The sequence below is a fragment of the Ruditapes philippinarum genome, unplaced genomic scaffold (genome assembly GCF_026571515.1).
Source record: "Ruditapes philippinarum isolate M1 unplaced genomic scaffold, ASM2657151v2 ctg15572_1_1_1_1, whole genome shotgun sequence".
NCBI classification, from domain to species: Eukaryota; Metazoa; Mollusca; class Bivalvia; order Venerida; family Veneridae; genus Ruditapes; species Ruditapes philippinarum.
In genome coordinates this window covers 1-16433 of record NW_026864229.1, presented here as the reverse complement: position 1 = coordinate 16433, position 16433 = coordinate 1, and the positions used below count along the sequence as shown (strand labels likewise).

Below are 16433 nucleotides of genomic sequence, written 5' to 3'. Positions count from 1 at the left end.
CCCCTGGATAAGGCCCTGTCCCTAGTGATATTCAGACGCTAAAATAATTGCTAAAAGACCAAATATCGAATTAAGACATTAGTGAGCGAGGAGGTGCCGAGAATGATGGAATGTAAAATTCGGCTCATTTCAACTGAAATCCCTCTGTTTTTCACCGGGGCTTGCTGGGTCGTAGTTATGATAGACTGATTTATAATTCAATGTTGAATGAACTAAAATATGTTCATAAATTCATAAACATTTTATTATAACATGATTCAAATAGAAACGCCTTGGCACGTACATAGTACTAACAAATAAGGCAAACTAAAAAGTAAAAAAAATATCAACAATAGCAGCAGCAGCAACCACAAAAACAATAACAAAATAATGATAATAATAATGAATAATGTTGAGTTCTGCTTATAAGTATGTGGTAAAATAATTACACATTTCTTATTGATATGTCTTTAAATTTAAATTTCCACCACCTTTGAAGAATGTGATGACGCTTCGTCAACTTGTTCAAAAATCGCGTATTGGACCCCATGGTTGATCACGAAAATATCTGAAATGAGCACAGTTTTATGTTTATAGCTTTATGACAGAATAAATATTCTTTTTGTTAAATAATTGCAATGTCATAGAAAATTTGTAAAACAGTAACACCATACTTATAGGGGTATTTATTATGACACAGATACATGAGTTTTAAGTGTATAAAGCTATAGCTGCAAAAAGAATACTTCTTAAATACGTGTACGTATGAAAAAAATATGGCAGTACAGTGCATTAAACGCAATTATTCGCATGCACAAAATCATTGCTTAACGGTCTCTATTAAAGCTACAATATATTGTTAAACCTCATGTTGTATACTCTGATATACCTGAGTGAAATAAAGTAATCTGTCTGTCTGTCGGTTAAAACACTACTTAAAATAGCAGCCTAATATTTTGTTCCGGAAAAAAATTCTGTTTACGTACAATATCCATGTGTTTTAAATAACAGAGACATTTTATTTTTACAACTTTTTTCAAGAATCTACCATAAGATTAAAGAAACAATATACTTTTACTGTTGATAAATTTTATAAAAATATTTCATAAGATATAGCTTTATACCCTATAAGGCCTGCCTTTGAAAGTCGGGAATATTCTTGGTAAAATATCTATGCTGTGAAAAATGTCTTATCAACTTTTATTTTGTAACAGACAGAATAAGTCACTTTTTAAGTTTAAAGTCTGGGTACTATTTTCGTTACATATGTACTGCTTTCATTATATCACAAAGGTAGGTTTGACATTGCAAGTCATTTATAATTAATATGCATTACATACAAGACATGGCAATGAGAGATAGAGAAAAGACAGATAATCTACCTGTGTTTGTCACAAATACAACGATTTTTTCCTCTTCTAGGAATTATTGTACAGTAACCACCTATTTTTGCGCACCTGCCACGAGTAGCTATATCAAAATTTGGACAAATCTTGTATTTCATTGCCCTCTTTGGTATTATATCAACACATTCAGTCTGTTCCTCATTAAATTGGCATCTTTTCCTCCTTCTGCCGCCCTCACTTGAATTCATTTGCATCATGAGCACTGCATAAATAATCACTATCACCGCAAAAGGGTAAGTTGTAAATGTTTTCATCTTCATCTTGCATTATTTCCATAAAATGAAACATCTAAGCGTGTTACATCCATAAAATAACATTTATCCATACAATCTTGTAGATTAATCATGAAAATTATGAATAAGGATTTATTCAGGGTCATTTCTGTCACTTATTTTTAACTTTAGAACCTATTTTGTAATTCTACGAAAATACGTTAAAAAGAAACTAGAACATTCGATCAAGGACACTATTCTTTATATGTAACGTCATAACAAATGTAAATAATAATTACTGATATCGTATTGAATGTTAGAAGACTACAGCAGTACAAATATTGTACAAACATAGACAAGTTCATTGCGTAGGTATTGTAAACCTACTATGCATTTAAAAAGTTATGTACGTGTACCAATGTAGCACACTTTAATATCATTCACGTTTTATATATTCAAAATATAAATTGACACTTTTGTTGTTAAAGGATTATTTTTGTTCTCGATGATTCTAAAATCCAAATTGTATATTCAGAATTACAACAATCATTGCAATCATTTTGACACAGTTAATTATTTTGTGTGTATTTTAAATGTTTCATGTTTATGTTTAAAAAACTTTCAGTTTTTTTGGTATCATATTACAGTTTCCATAAAATTACTCATTGGTCATATAGCTCAAATATCTTTTGCTTCGTTTGCTTTTGGGTAATTGGGATAATTATAGTGAGTTGTTAGTTAGTATTCAAAATGGAAGTCAATATACTTCCTTGTTTACATTTTGATACCTTTACAACACATCAGTGAACATTCAACGCTATTTTTTGATGTCTAAATGCTCGAAATTCATTATCATGAATATTATCAAACATATATTTTATCTGACCTTTCTTAAGAATTTCTAAAAAACATTGATTTCTGAGACATAATGTGCTTTTAAATAGAATAACGTTTGGTTATATGTTTGGTGATATTGATGCACGCTTTCTTTTGTATCCGTCCTCCATATAGCATTTACATTAACTATTTAAGCTATTAATTTAAGCTTACAGATTATTATTATTATTACTATTATTATAGTATAATTTGTCAAAAACTACTGCCTTCCCGGTCAAAGTTTATAGTACACATACTTCCAATTTTAAATATCAAGGTTTTCTTTTATCTGCATGAATGCTTCCGATATTATATTACATTGTATTATTATTTTAATTGCCAAACGAATAAAAATCAAAATAAAATGGCAAATTCTGAAGAGAAGCATGTATAGTTTTATTTTTTCAATTCATTTATTCCAAGACAATATACGAACAGAGTGTAGTAAGGGAGTGAAGGTGGTTTCGACAATTGTGGATTTTTTTCTATTTAAACAGCGAGTATGCTGTTGATACAGTAGTCCATATCGCTAGTTCTTTTGAAGGATCAAAAATAGTATCACCAAAAAAAAGTTTAACTTCATACAAGACCTAAAGAGAAGATAGTCATTGAACCTGGTTGTCAGCTAGGTATGAAGCTGATAAGGCTCAGCGTCTGAAGGAAAAGACACATAAAATGCCCTCACTTGATAACAAACATCTTCTTAGGGCATAAAATTAGTTGTTTTGATAAAAAGCAGCGACGAAATTGCAAAATGCAACAGCATTAGGATTGAAACATCATTGGAGAAAGCTTCGAATTGAGAAAATATTTAATAATAAATTGCGCATGAAATGCATCGGTCTTAGGACGATTGTTTTGATAAAGGCGTTGATCTCATGCCAAGTAAAAGAATTTCTTGCAGCTCAAAGGAAGATAGAAGATTATGAAATGCCTAAGAGAAATTAAAGATCAAGAATTCCTAGAGGATATATTTAAGATGTCTCCTAAGTATTAATATGACATCAGGACTACAAATTTTCCAGTTTTTACTACACTTCTTCTGCAGATTTCGGACGCAGAACCTTCTACGCCATCCAAAATATTCCTGAGATATTTAATTATCGTCAAATATGAAAGCAAAGTTCAACAAGGAAGGACGGCATTCAATGAACACAACTCCGGCAAAACCCAGAAACACAGGACCATCGGCAAGGAGAAACAAAAGCCTGAAAGCGCAAAACAGCGAAGCCTATAACATCTAGCTAATAATTTTTAAAGATATAAAATATAAGGAATTGATTTATATGGATAAATAAAACATATTTCTCAAGACAAAGACTTATATGTAAACTATTGTTTACTTTTGATGTATAATTGTGTTCATTGTATTATTCTCCGAACATGTTTGTACTGTATTTACTTTTCTTGACCATGTTCATGTTGTGCAATATGTACTATTTTATACTTGTATTGTGTTTTATTCTTTGTGTCACAAACCATATTTTTAAATTTGTCTCAAGATAAGTTTCTTTTTATCAAATTATAGCAGCTTTTATATATGTGTTAGTTATATAAATAACTGAAACCTAATTCAGAAATCCCTAGTTTCGAAAAACAACGTTCATGTCATAATGACGGCGTGACTTGTGCTGTAACCTCTGTACTGCATGCAGGCCTCGACACTTACTTTTTAAGGAGGTGGTAAGCCGGACCACTAGAATTTAAATTTAAGTGGTCCTTCCAGAAGACAGGTGGTCAATTATTATTATTATTATTATTATTATATCATTTTACTGCAAATTTAGAAAAAAAATGCTTTGAAATGATGACAAAGATGTATAATATATTAACCTTTAAAGGAAACAGATATTTTAGATTTATATCTTTTTTAAATCAGATTTTAAGAAGAGCAAGTCAATAGGTATTCTATCGTTAAGTTATCTGTTTTTTGTGGGGTTTTTTTTTATCTCAGTCAAAAATACACAACATAGCTCTTAACTTATTTAGTAAATAAGTTATTTATGTTAACTTTTATATTGAAGTGATTTCTCCCTCAACTCAAGTTAAAAAATATTGAAACCATTTGTGCCTGTTATTTTTTTTTACTGTTAAACAAATATTTATTGCTGATACGTCTGATTATCATAATAATTACAGGTATCTTTTATAGATTAACATTTTTAATAAAACTAATACATTATCTTAGTCTTGTCTTTGAATACAAGGAAATATCTAAAGGATAAAAAATAGTAACAACGTTATATATAACTATAGTTTAGCTTATTTTCTCTCTGATTTATTTAAATAAAGAATTTTTACCTCCCTGTTGCTTGTTGATTAATTGATATTTATTTTTGACATTGAGTACCGGTATTTTTAACCTTTTAAAGTAATTTTAACTCTAGGAAAAATTGATCTCTTATCGTAAAACATAAGTAGCAAAGAATTACTAGATGCAATTTTCCAGTTCCTTTCGTTCGCGACCATATTATATCTGAAATTTAAGTTTATCCGATATCCCATACAATATCGTAATTACCATCGTCGGATACCCACGATTGATTAACATGCAACATAACATAAATGTCAATGGTCCCACCATGGGTATCCGACGATGCATAATTACTAGCATCATTTGAACGAATTTGTACCTAAATAAATATATCACAAATTCTTAACTCTTTTAACTTGCATCAACAAAATTTTAGCAACTTAAAATGAAAGTAATTGATGACTCAACTTCTTTAACTAATCAGAGATAAGTGAACCATATACCATGTACATCGGACACATGATTTTAAACAAAATGTATATAACATCGGACACATGATTTTAAACAAAATGACTATAACATCGGACACATGATTTTAAACAAAATGTATATAACATGTTTTGACCAAATCGCAATTATCCCAAATAAGCCTGCACAAACCAGAAAATGCAAGTGGTCCGACGGACCAGTGGCTTTAAAAATTAGGTGGTCCTTGCCAAAATCAGGTGGTCTCGGACCAACGGACCACCGCTAATGTCGAGGCCTGGCATGTGTTTTTGTTATCGAATAACAAGAAAAGTATAAAAAAAGTACATGCAAACATATTGCTGGGAGATGAAAATCTGAAAGTTTAAATGACCGAGTGACCACACAACTATCTTATTGAATTTGTTAGTACATCTTTACCAATTACATGCCATTATTTTTTCTGTCAGTAGATAGTGAATTGTTGCTTTTATTGTTGGTTTATGGAAAAAATTAGTTGTTGTTTCGCACGCTATGTGTAACAGTATCAATAATGAGTAAATTTTGTTATTGTTTTATCTACGTCACATCTACTTATACTACATCAAACGATTTTATGATAAAATAATTGATAACTTTATGCCTTCGTCATCATATGATATTATTCAACAAATTATAGCCTAGCTTATTTTGTAAAGGATCATGCACTTATGAATGGTATATTGTACTGTATATCATATAATGACAAACTTACGAGTGTTTGAAAAACGCTATGGTCGTTCTTTGTAAAGACATAATACACATGAAATGTGATATCAGTATCAAATTGTATCTTTTCATATTTATGTTTGTAACAAATTTCGAACAAAATTTGTTTTTGCTAACACTATTACAATAACCGTGTTTTATCACTGGCAAATGATTTATGTAACAATACAATTAAGATTACATTGATATTTCACATTTTCAAAAAATTAAAACTTGGCAACAATTAAAGCCCGCAGATACAAGTAATGCAAGAGTATGAATTGAAAATTGTTTAATTTTTCAAAGAAAATTAGCTTTCGTATAAAATGCAATTAAATAAGAGCGTGTTTTTGCATATGCAAATGTACTGAAATTTAAATAGTTCAGCTACATAAAAATTCATTTATTACAAAACATTTTAAGACATTACATTGTCTTTCATATTGAATTAAATCATTTTTGTTGTTTCGTTACTTGCTATAGATAATATTGATAATATTGAGAAAAAAAAAATTAGATAAATACATATTTTCATTTTCCGTATCTTAACTGTAAAAGAATTATTTTTCAATGCAGTGAAACATAGTTTCCGTATTTTCACTGGTGTCTTGCTGGAATACTTTCTTTTAAATTCAGCCCGTATACCAAATTTAAGGGGTAGGCTTTCAAATTGTAATGAAAAAAAAAAAAAGAAAAAAAAAAGAAAAAAAGAAATATTTATATAATAAACAGATCCCCTTTATCTGCATCATTTTACATTGACCACCTGTTTAGTAAAGACATGTCAAAATTTGGACAAATTCTGTATTTTTCTCACATCAACATACTGGGTACGTTGCGCTTTTGATAAGCATTTCTTTCTTTTTAATTTTCATGCCCTCGTTCGAATGTATTTGCATCATGACTGAAGTAATAAGTGCATAAAAATCAATGTTGCCTCTTTCATTTTATTTTTCTGACAAATTTAACCAACAGTTTAATTTTTGTTATGGGCACATGATAAACATTTGAAAAACAACCTCACCGTGCTCAATCGAATTTCTACTTTTCTCGATTTCACGAATATTCATACCATTAAGACAAAACAAAACAAGTCATGCGAGTTTCATTTTTAAACACACTTGTTCTTATTAATAAACCGATCATTGAAACTGAAAGGAAACGTGAATAATCCAGAACCATAGTTTCAACATTTTATTTCGAGGAAGTTAGTCATTTCCAAATAATAATAATAGCATTTTGGTTTTGTTTCTGTGTTCATCATAGAAACTGAATAAATATGGGGTATACACAGACTGTTACATGGTTTTGTAAACTTCTTGAAGTATGCATTCTTAAAATCAGATAAATGTTGCCTGTACATTAAAAAGTTGTATATATCACATACTACTTATATGTAGTTTTTGATTTGATAATAGCATATCTAATAATTCCAATTATTTGCCGACTGTAAAACTTTTTAGCATTGCCGTTGATTACACTGTACGATATTTGGCCTTGTGCGGTGACAAGTCATTTATGGTACGGTTAAGTGATGTTTTTATTGACAGACTATTGGAAAAATAAAGAGAAATTACATGTAATTATGTCAAATGATCTCGCATTTTCGTCAAGTGTCGAGATTGACAACAAGGTCCAATTGTGCAGCAAGTCCAAAGGTCCAAAAAGTCGATTAGTTACTCTGTCAAAGTAATTTTGGTATCAAGAAGTCAACTTTTTGCATTCCACTGCACAAATAATTAATTTCCTATGATTAGTTTAATATAAATGTTTATACTTACATTTTAAATGACATAATTTGTCTTATATACGCTATGATCAGTCTTAAATAGATAATAAATGAATAAATAAATGTTGTTATGTCCACTATCTATCATTAAAGAGACCGTCATCGTTATGGAAGTTTATTATATAAGTTAAAATATATAATACATCATACCCATGACAAACATTATCTCCTTTTAAACGTACAAAACTTCAAATAATCATAAAAAAGTATAATTTCTTTAACTTATTTCTGAATAAGATAACTATGCTGTGTTTCAACGAAGAAACTAAAATTATTGTTCAAGGACATGATTCAATAGATAAAATAAGTATGTCACTACAAAACTTAAAACAGTGTTAAATGTATTGTGTGGTTTAAACAATACATTTGACCTTAAAAGTTTGTTTTTTGTAACAATAAGTACAATGTGATATCATATTCATATCATGTTTCACTATTATGTCTTATCTATTTATTTTGAAGGAGTGGGTAATAATTAAGAAGAGTTTTTGGAGTTGGGATGTTATGTCAGTGGTGACGAAGGTATTAATCGGATAAATCTTTAAAAGCAAACTTGAATTCTAAATACATGAGTAACGAAGTGTAAGATTTTGACATTCCGCAGGTGATTTTATGAATCGAATACAGAAGACCAGCAAAATTGGAATTTTCTTTTTGTTCATTATTATAATTATTCATGACTGAAGTGGACCATGATATAAAAGTTGTAAGAGCTAGTTAAGTTGATTTCTTTCAAAATTATAGAACAATATGAGGGATAAAGCACTCGCTTTAGAAAAAAATGAATTTGACTCATGAAACCACAAATGTTCAACTCGAACTTTTGTCAGTATCTTGTATTTACAACACTCATCAGGTTTAAAGTTATCTTCCGCATCTATTTTTTACATAAGAAATTTACACGAAACAAAATCGGCTTCTTTCCTGCGTAATTTACATGGTATTTTCAAGTGTTTTGTTGTGGTTTTTTTAATTGTTTCCAAGAAATTTTCTTTGCATCAAGATTAATGCCCCTTTAGTAAAATGTCATCTGCTACATACATACATTAACAATTTAGTCTGCCGCTAAGATTGACACGATCTTATATGTATAAATCGACACAGATAATTTTAATTAAAATGTAAATCATTCTTGGGACAATGATAATTTATTTAAAGATAGAAAATGTACGTATGTTGGTGCCAAAACACATTTGATAACTTTATTTCATGTCTTTTTTAAGATTCAGTACGTGGAAAATAAAACCAAAAAGTAAAGACCATACAATACATTCCATAAATGATTACAGCAATGTTTTTTGTGTGAATTGTATATTTTCTACTTAAAGCGTCCTTAAACTTTCATTTTCTTTTAGAAAAACAATTATGTGTTGTTAGAAAAACAACTAAGTATTTTCAGTAATTTTATCTTGGAAAAGTGTAACATATCACTGTACACGGTTTTACGAGAGCTATTTATAATGCTTCAGTGAAGTTCGTTTCTAAAAGTAGAAGATAGGGAAACGAATAGTCAGCTTTACTAATTTAATCCTCTAACTCAATTCTTTTATCCTCTAACTAAAATCTTTTATCCTCTAACTCAATTCTTTTATCCTCTAACTCAATTCTTTTATTCTCTAACTCATTCTTTTACGGTTTTATATCATAAATATAATGCTCGAATGAAGATTTATCAATATTGTAAGTTCGAAAAAGCATTATATGTAAAGATATTACCGAATTTACATTTCATATTAATGAAGGGAGGTAATTAGAAATTTATTTTCTATAAAGTCTAAGTAAAATGTTCCAATAAGAAATAGATGCATATATTTTAATGATAACATATAATGTGGACACATATTCTTCGGTGTTTGAAAATTGTTTTAGAAACATACTTATTACATATATAAACTATCACTTAATTGTGGTAACAACCTTTATTACAGGATCTTTAAATACATGTTCTTTATTGTTCTTATTTTTTCGTCGGCAAAGTTCATTTCCCATCTTAATTCTTTTTTATTGGACAATTATATGAAACATTGGTCAGACATAACATATTTAACCTTTAAAAAAGCATAAGAGCGCTTTGAGGAGCTCAGTTGAGGACCAACTGTGTAAAAACATTTTAGATTCTTGCATAAATGAATTGGTGCACTTGAAAAGATGAACAGTAAAAGTATGTAAAGGATAATGAAGAAGTGTACTCAGATTCTTTAACTCGAGTCTTTGATTTAAGTCAAAGCGTTTAAACACTTTTGAATTTTGGATTTTTTTGGCGCACCATCAGAATTATTAATCTTGAGAAACAGATTAATTAAATGATCTGAAACACGAACATGAATTTTGTATTTGTAATATTCTGACTTTAATGTGTTTGGTTTTGTTGAGTGCAAATCAAAAAACTTGCATTGTTGACCAAAAGGTGAATTGTGAAGAAGAATTTCAAGAGAAGAGAGGCATTGGACAGTCTGTGAAACATTATTTAAAACACTAAAGGACATTTTAAATCTGACGAAAACTGGATGACATATACCGAAGACTTGTGTGGTGCCATGTATGAAATATCCGAAGATGAAATGTGTGTACAAGCTTATATCAAGACAAACATTGTATATATTATGTATTAACATATATAAATATATCGTGGTGGTTTCAGGGCTAATTGTATTAATGGTTTAATTGCTGCTGTATCTTCGAAGTCAAACAAATTTCATCTCCAGCAACTGAATCGTGAGCATAATCATTGGAATATCAAATATGAAGGATAATAGATATAGCTGATGTTCCTTTCCTGAATCCATGACATTCACCCCCAACGTGATAACACATCTATTGTATTTAAACACATTCCAATGCTTTTGTCAAACACATACTAGGACCTAATATAATATAAAGAATAATTACCTTTATATTAAAACATTTCCTACAGATAAAATGTTATCGATTTAATAATATAAAAATTAAACTCACTGGAAGTTGTACTTTTATTTACTTGGTGATTCATGCAATGTTTATAAGTTAATTTTATATGTTAACGTTATGTTTATACATTTCATTTTCATTGAATTTAAGTCATGTTAATATTTCACTGACAGAAATTTGACCAAATGTCGACATATAAATTTTGTATTTATGTACATGTATCTTCATTTTAACCTTCTATTTTCAAATTAAATTACGCATTGTCCAAGTAATTTCAAAGTTCACACGGATTGATTACTGTTTTGTTTACTGTCTGCTTTTAGAAACTTATTGATAATGATGTTGTTTCTAATTCTATAGGCTGGCTGATTGGTTGGTGTTTTTGTCTGTGACCCATTCTTGAAAGTTCATTGGCTGGTCTCTAAATAACCTGAAATATGTACAATAATAATACTCACAAGATAACAATATTTATAAACATGATGGGAAATAAATGAATATTTGATAACAAAGCAGTTTATAAGGCATGAGTAAGAGTAAAATATGAAAGGAGACAAAAAAAATCTGACAAAGTTCCAACAATAGATTTAAAATGCGTCGTAAAACAATGCAAATTTTTGACGGCTATCTCCTTTCTCATATTGTTTCAGGTTCATATAGGTTCTCATTGACCGCCGTACAGTGACCTAATTTTTGGCTCTAAATTTATATTTCAGGCTTATACTCCGGGGAAATTGCCTGGAGGTAATTTATCACCACCCAATGCTTCAAAATTAAACCCTCATGAAACAAAGACAATATTATTAAGCTTCATTTCATGTTTCTAATGATTGTTAATACTTGTGGAATATATAGCAGCAAATTGTGAGATTGGTTTAAGCAAGTTTGTTTATTATGCATGTTGCAATGGAAACAGAATATTAATTTCATCCTTTTATTCCCTGTGCTTACCTGTTTTATTTGTGTTTCATCATTATCGCTAAATACATTACTTCGTGTTATGGCTATAATATTGTTGTAAAATTTATATGCTAATAAAATGATGTTTTTTATTGTTGTTCATATGGTATTCAAGTTTCTAGCGTATTTAGGTATAAAACGTAAACAAGAGAAACGAAATAAAAAACTTTATAAGCTTTAAAGTTTGTTCATCTGGCTAGACTTTGTATGTTAAATATCTTTCCGGAAAATTGGTGATTGTTCATTATGTTTTGGATGCCGAAAGACTTGTCTATATGGTAATTGATTGATATTGCATTTTTTTCGGCTAAACTTACACTCTATGGGAAATTTAAGAGAACAGAAAAGCAATATTGATTTTCATTACTATTACATTTGAATACGTTTGCCTTTCTTATCACGGCATTTTCTTAACATGCATTGACATTGATTTTATTTACATTCTTTTGTTCTGTAGATGATATGTCATGCATATTTGTGAATAAAGGCTGGCTTGAATTATATATAATTATTTTTTTAACTTATCCAGTTTACTTGAATCGAAATTTAGCTCAGTAACTGTATAATGTTAATAAATGTAATACATTATCTTCTGTAAATGTACGCTTATTTATATTATTATACGTTAGTTAAACTGTACTAAAATTAAAATTCAACCCGGTAATCAAAGAAATGCGGGTAGTCCATAACATTTCATATGAAGAATAGAGATAGCCCCTTATCTGTGACAATCAATCCGATAATTAAACATTATTTGTACAATTTTTTAGTTTATAATCTGATTCAATGTTTTTGAGAATTCAAAACTTAAAAGTACATTTTTGGGTAGACTAAAGAGTTTGTTTGTAGAATATAGAATTTATGCAAACTTATGAAACTTAATTATAATGGAAATATTAACTAAACTCCAGTTTTTCTATTTCAAATCTAGCCTTGGAAAATATTAACTACATGTAATTCAAGAGTTTGTACAAAATCATTTACGTTACCTTCCTGGGTTAAAACACTCGCACATTTTTCGACCATTGGCTGTCTCAATCAAGATGCACCTTCCTTCAATCTTTGCGCATAATCCTTCTTTACGTAAATCATACCCCTTACAATGTTTGTATCTTCGGACTATTTTTCTTGGTATGATATCAACACATTCGCCTTTCTTTTTCTTCAGTTTACACAGTCGTTTTCTTCTAGCAGCAGTCTGATGCAGTTCTGATATTAGAATTAAAACGACCAAGGTCACGATAGCTTGACGTAGAAGCACACCCATGCCGTTTCTTCTGTCTTGTACCTACATTAAAGTAATAATTGAGATGTTATAAAAATTTATGCATAAAAAGCCTCCCCGTTTGATTGGTTGTACATGTAATTGGTTTAGTACAGTTTATACTAATTTATTTGAGTTTGTGAACGATTGTGTTGGAAGCTACAATCTTATTGGAACACTCTCGAATCTGTTCTTGGAACCAACCAAGTACTAAGCAATTAGTGTAAAGTTTCTTGCTCACGGAAGCATGTACATGTTTGGTCATCTAACGTAAAGAAATAAGGAATTATGAAAACAAAATAAAAAACAAGAGTTTTTGACATAAGATTGCCACTGAATATATCTTCAAGTATTACACGGCAATAATTGTTGTTAGGCAGATTTTTTTAACTTTTGAATAAAAAACTTAGGTTAAATTTATGATTCTGAGACGTAATTAAATCATTTTCAATAGACGTAGCCAAAATCATTAAGCACGTGTGAATATACTTACATTTTACTTTTGTCAAAACATTTGCGAGTGTTAACATATCCCAACAGAAGAAAATGTTCGCTTTTACTTACAAATAATTACTAGAAGATAACATGTACAATGTTCTACTTAAAATGCCAAATATTAAATCATTTTCGCCACTAGCTTAGAGTTGAAGTGTAAGTTTATTCCTTTGCAAAATTTTCTATAAAATGCCAATACTTTTTATGGTTAACAATGAGGACATACCATTTTTTAGCTTTATTCACTACATATAATTACAAAATGATTTATGTTTCCAAAATTTAATTTGAACATTAAAACAATTTTCGGATTGTAAATTTTATTGAATTAGTAGCTTTTTAAATAGAATATTTAAAATTGTATTCGAATACTACCTTTTCTTGTATAGATAAAAAATATCACTATATATTTCTCTAGGGAATACTTTTTTATTTTTAAAAGAATTCGAGTCCTTTTATTAACAACTTTTGACTCGTGTTGAAAGTGAAAACAATTATATCCAATTGTGACAAAGGACTTGATTCATTGTATTTTGCTCTTCAAATCAGACTTCAAAAAAAGAAGAAATAAATAATAAGAAGAAACAATTTGTTTGATTGTCTATTTAGTATACATATAATAAATGTAAAAACTATGTACATGTAAGTGTCTTTTAGTATAAATAGATACGAAACATTACATCATCTGAAACTTTGAGAACTATTTGTTATAAAATGTTGTAATGTTATACAAAACCGTTGCGTGAAAATGAATTAAAATTACTACGCTTTTAATATAAATTTAACCTTTAAATATCAAATGAATGGCCTTAACTACATATCGTAACAATGCAAGTTTTGGATAGTTTTATTTTAAAGCTGGGGGTTGCTGCATGTATTGGAAAGTTTATGCAATTTTACGTCATTTCAACAAATGGTTTTTTCTTGTTCCTTTTTTTACAAACAAAACCAGATTTCGACATAATGAAAGTTTCCTTAATAAGGATGTTATTCTCGGAATTATTCAACGTGTAAATGAATGTTATATTTTAAAAATTAATTGCCTTGCCGAATTAGTCAGCCATTACATAATACTGTGGTATGGTATTAACAATCGCTACAATCAAAATTAAACAAAATTGGCGACATTACGACATGCACTTTAGGCAGTTTTAGGTTTTTAGTAATGTAAATCATCCACATATTAATTTCAATAGAAAACTATATATTATTTAAAATGTTTCACTTTCAAGAAATACAATAACTTATACTAACAATCGACATTTTAAATTTGATTATTCATTAAGTTTCATCATTTGCAGACTTGCTGATTTGATTTTTTTTTAATTATGTACAGATAAATAATAAAAATTTGATAATCTAAACATTATAAATATTATAGTATAATAATTTATATACATATTGTTTCTTATTTTTTATTATATTATTTTTTTTTTGTAATCTGATTTGTAAAAGAAAATATATAGTTTAAGCACAATAAAAATCTGGATTTATTTCTTAAAGTTGCAATAAACTTCATGTTCTACATGTGTACTTTCTATTTTTTTATTTCTTTTTTTTATTTACACAAATGTACTTATATTTTATATTTTTTATAGGGGTGTTTTCACGGTTAACTAAACGTTGCTAGTGGATAAATATCTTGAGAGTAGATTTTAAACAAGTGATAACAGTCCATTGTTTAAAATAAATATTGTCCTCTTTCCAAACTATAGCTTAGAAAATGAACTGGCCGATTGACCACACAAAAAACTTATATAATTTGTCAGGATACTGACTACAATATTCCAACTACATCTAATCTTCACTTTGATTGACAGTAAATATTATGACAAGTTCTCAGATGATGTGATTGATAAAGTGTTGCTTTGATTTGAGTGTATCATCGAAATTCATTGTTGTTCTAGCGAAACTTTACAAACGATGCAGTGTTGACAATGCGAAACTATTGCAATTATTTTTATCTAAGTCCCATTTAATTACATTGTGATAAAAGATCATTTCTTTGTCATAAAATGATTACTGAATATGTCTGACTATATGTTTATTTAACTGTACAGTATGTTTATTTCAACATAGCATAACTTCACTGTATATATATTAATGTATATATTAATTTTTAATAACTTTTGTGGTAAGGTTAAATGGTATAGTTCCTTATTCGTGTGACTTGCACAGGAGTACATAATTATGAATGGTAGATTGCATTACATTTCATTGATAATTAGAGTTCTTCTTATTATTTGAATATCCTATGTTAAATACAAATGATTTGTATTGTATTATTGTATTGTATTTTAAACGATTTTTAAACATGTATTTATCAAAATCAAAACAAAATAAAGAAACCATGAAAAGAATAATATTTATTTACAAATACAATTCGATAGAATAATAAAAGAATAATAATAAAAGATAACAAAAAAATTTAATAAATCCATGCGCTTGTTGTTATAATTATAATACAAGCGAATATGGAGAAAACTCACAACAACAGTGTGCTTGTCAGCTTTAACATACAGGTATATTCAAGACTGTTACACATATACAATTGTGATTTATCGCTATAATTTGAAATATATATGTAATAATGGTAAAAAACACATCTCTTTATAAAATACGCAGGATTCCTTACAGTGTTTGTGTTTTGGCTTATAATAGCGGCCCTTTATGTCTCAGGAAGTGCTTTTCTGATTATTTCAAAAAAAGCTTTTTATTTCAGACTTAAATATGTTACTCATTGGCAAATGGCCTGACCTTACTTTATCTTCTGTTGCTTTTCGGCAATTAATCTGATTAGTGTTTATGTCTTTCGTATGGAAGTCAAATCATACTTTGTTAACGTTTTGCTACATTTACGACAAATTATTTCATAGTTACCGCTACTTTTTTAAGGAAACAAGCATCTTAAAATGCTCTTCATCTATTATCTAAATGTTGTAAAACCCATGTTTGTCCTTTCTTTAGAAGTAGAAATTTGTTCGTTTCTGAGGCATATCATGCCTTTAAGCTTTGAAATCTCAAATTTGCACTTTTAAACAAAACCCTAGTAAGAATTATGTCAGTTTGATTCAATTCC

The 16433-nt window shown here is 28.8% G+C and overlaps 1 protein-coding gene and 1 long non-coding RNA gene across 2 annotated transcripts; both read right to left on the bottom strand.

The window, feature by feature from the left end:
* Positions 1 to 226: 226 nt before the first annotated feature.
* On the bottom strand, positions 227 to 1842 carry LOC132724923 (uncharacterized). The gene is made up of 2 exons (XR_009624980.1): positions 1362 to 1842; positions 227 to 547 (listed from the first exon to the last, which is right to left on the bottom strand). It is a non-coding gene; the product is annotated as an uncharacterized LOC132724923 (long non-coding RNA).
* An 8841-nt stretch (positions 1843 to 10683) lies between these two features.
* On the bottom strand, positions 10684 to 14477 carry LOC132724924 (uncharacterized). Its single transcript, XM_060709912.1, has 3 exons — positions 13730 to 14477; positions 12585 to 12883; positions 10684 to 11065 (listed from the first exon to the last, which is right to left on the bottom strand). The coding sequence occupies exons 2-3, from the start codon at positions 12860 to 12862 to the stop codon at positions 10990 to 10992; spliced, it is 354 nt and encodes a 117-aa protein (XP_060565895.1). The 5' UTR covers positions 12863 to 12883; positions 13730 to 14477; the 3' UTR covers positions 10684 to 10989.
* Between the last annotated feature and the right edge of the window lie 1956 nt (positions 14478 to 16433).

Bases quoted from the DNA above. Each gene is read 5' to 3' on its own strand.
- LOC132724924 (XM_060709912.1), bottom strand. From the start codon at position 12,862: ATGGGTGTGCTTCTACGTCAAGCTATCGTGACCTTGGTCGTTTTAATT. The intron at 11,066-12,584 runs GTAACGTAAATG...TACATATTTCAG, and splicing joins GAGTGTTTTAACCCAGGAAG to GTTATTTAGAGACCAGCCAA.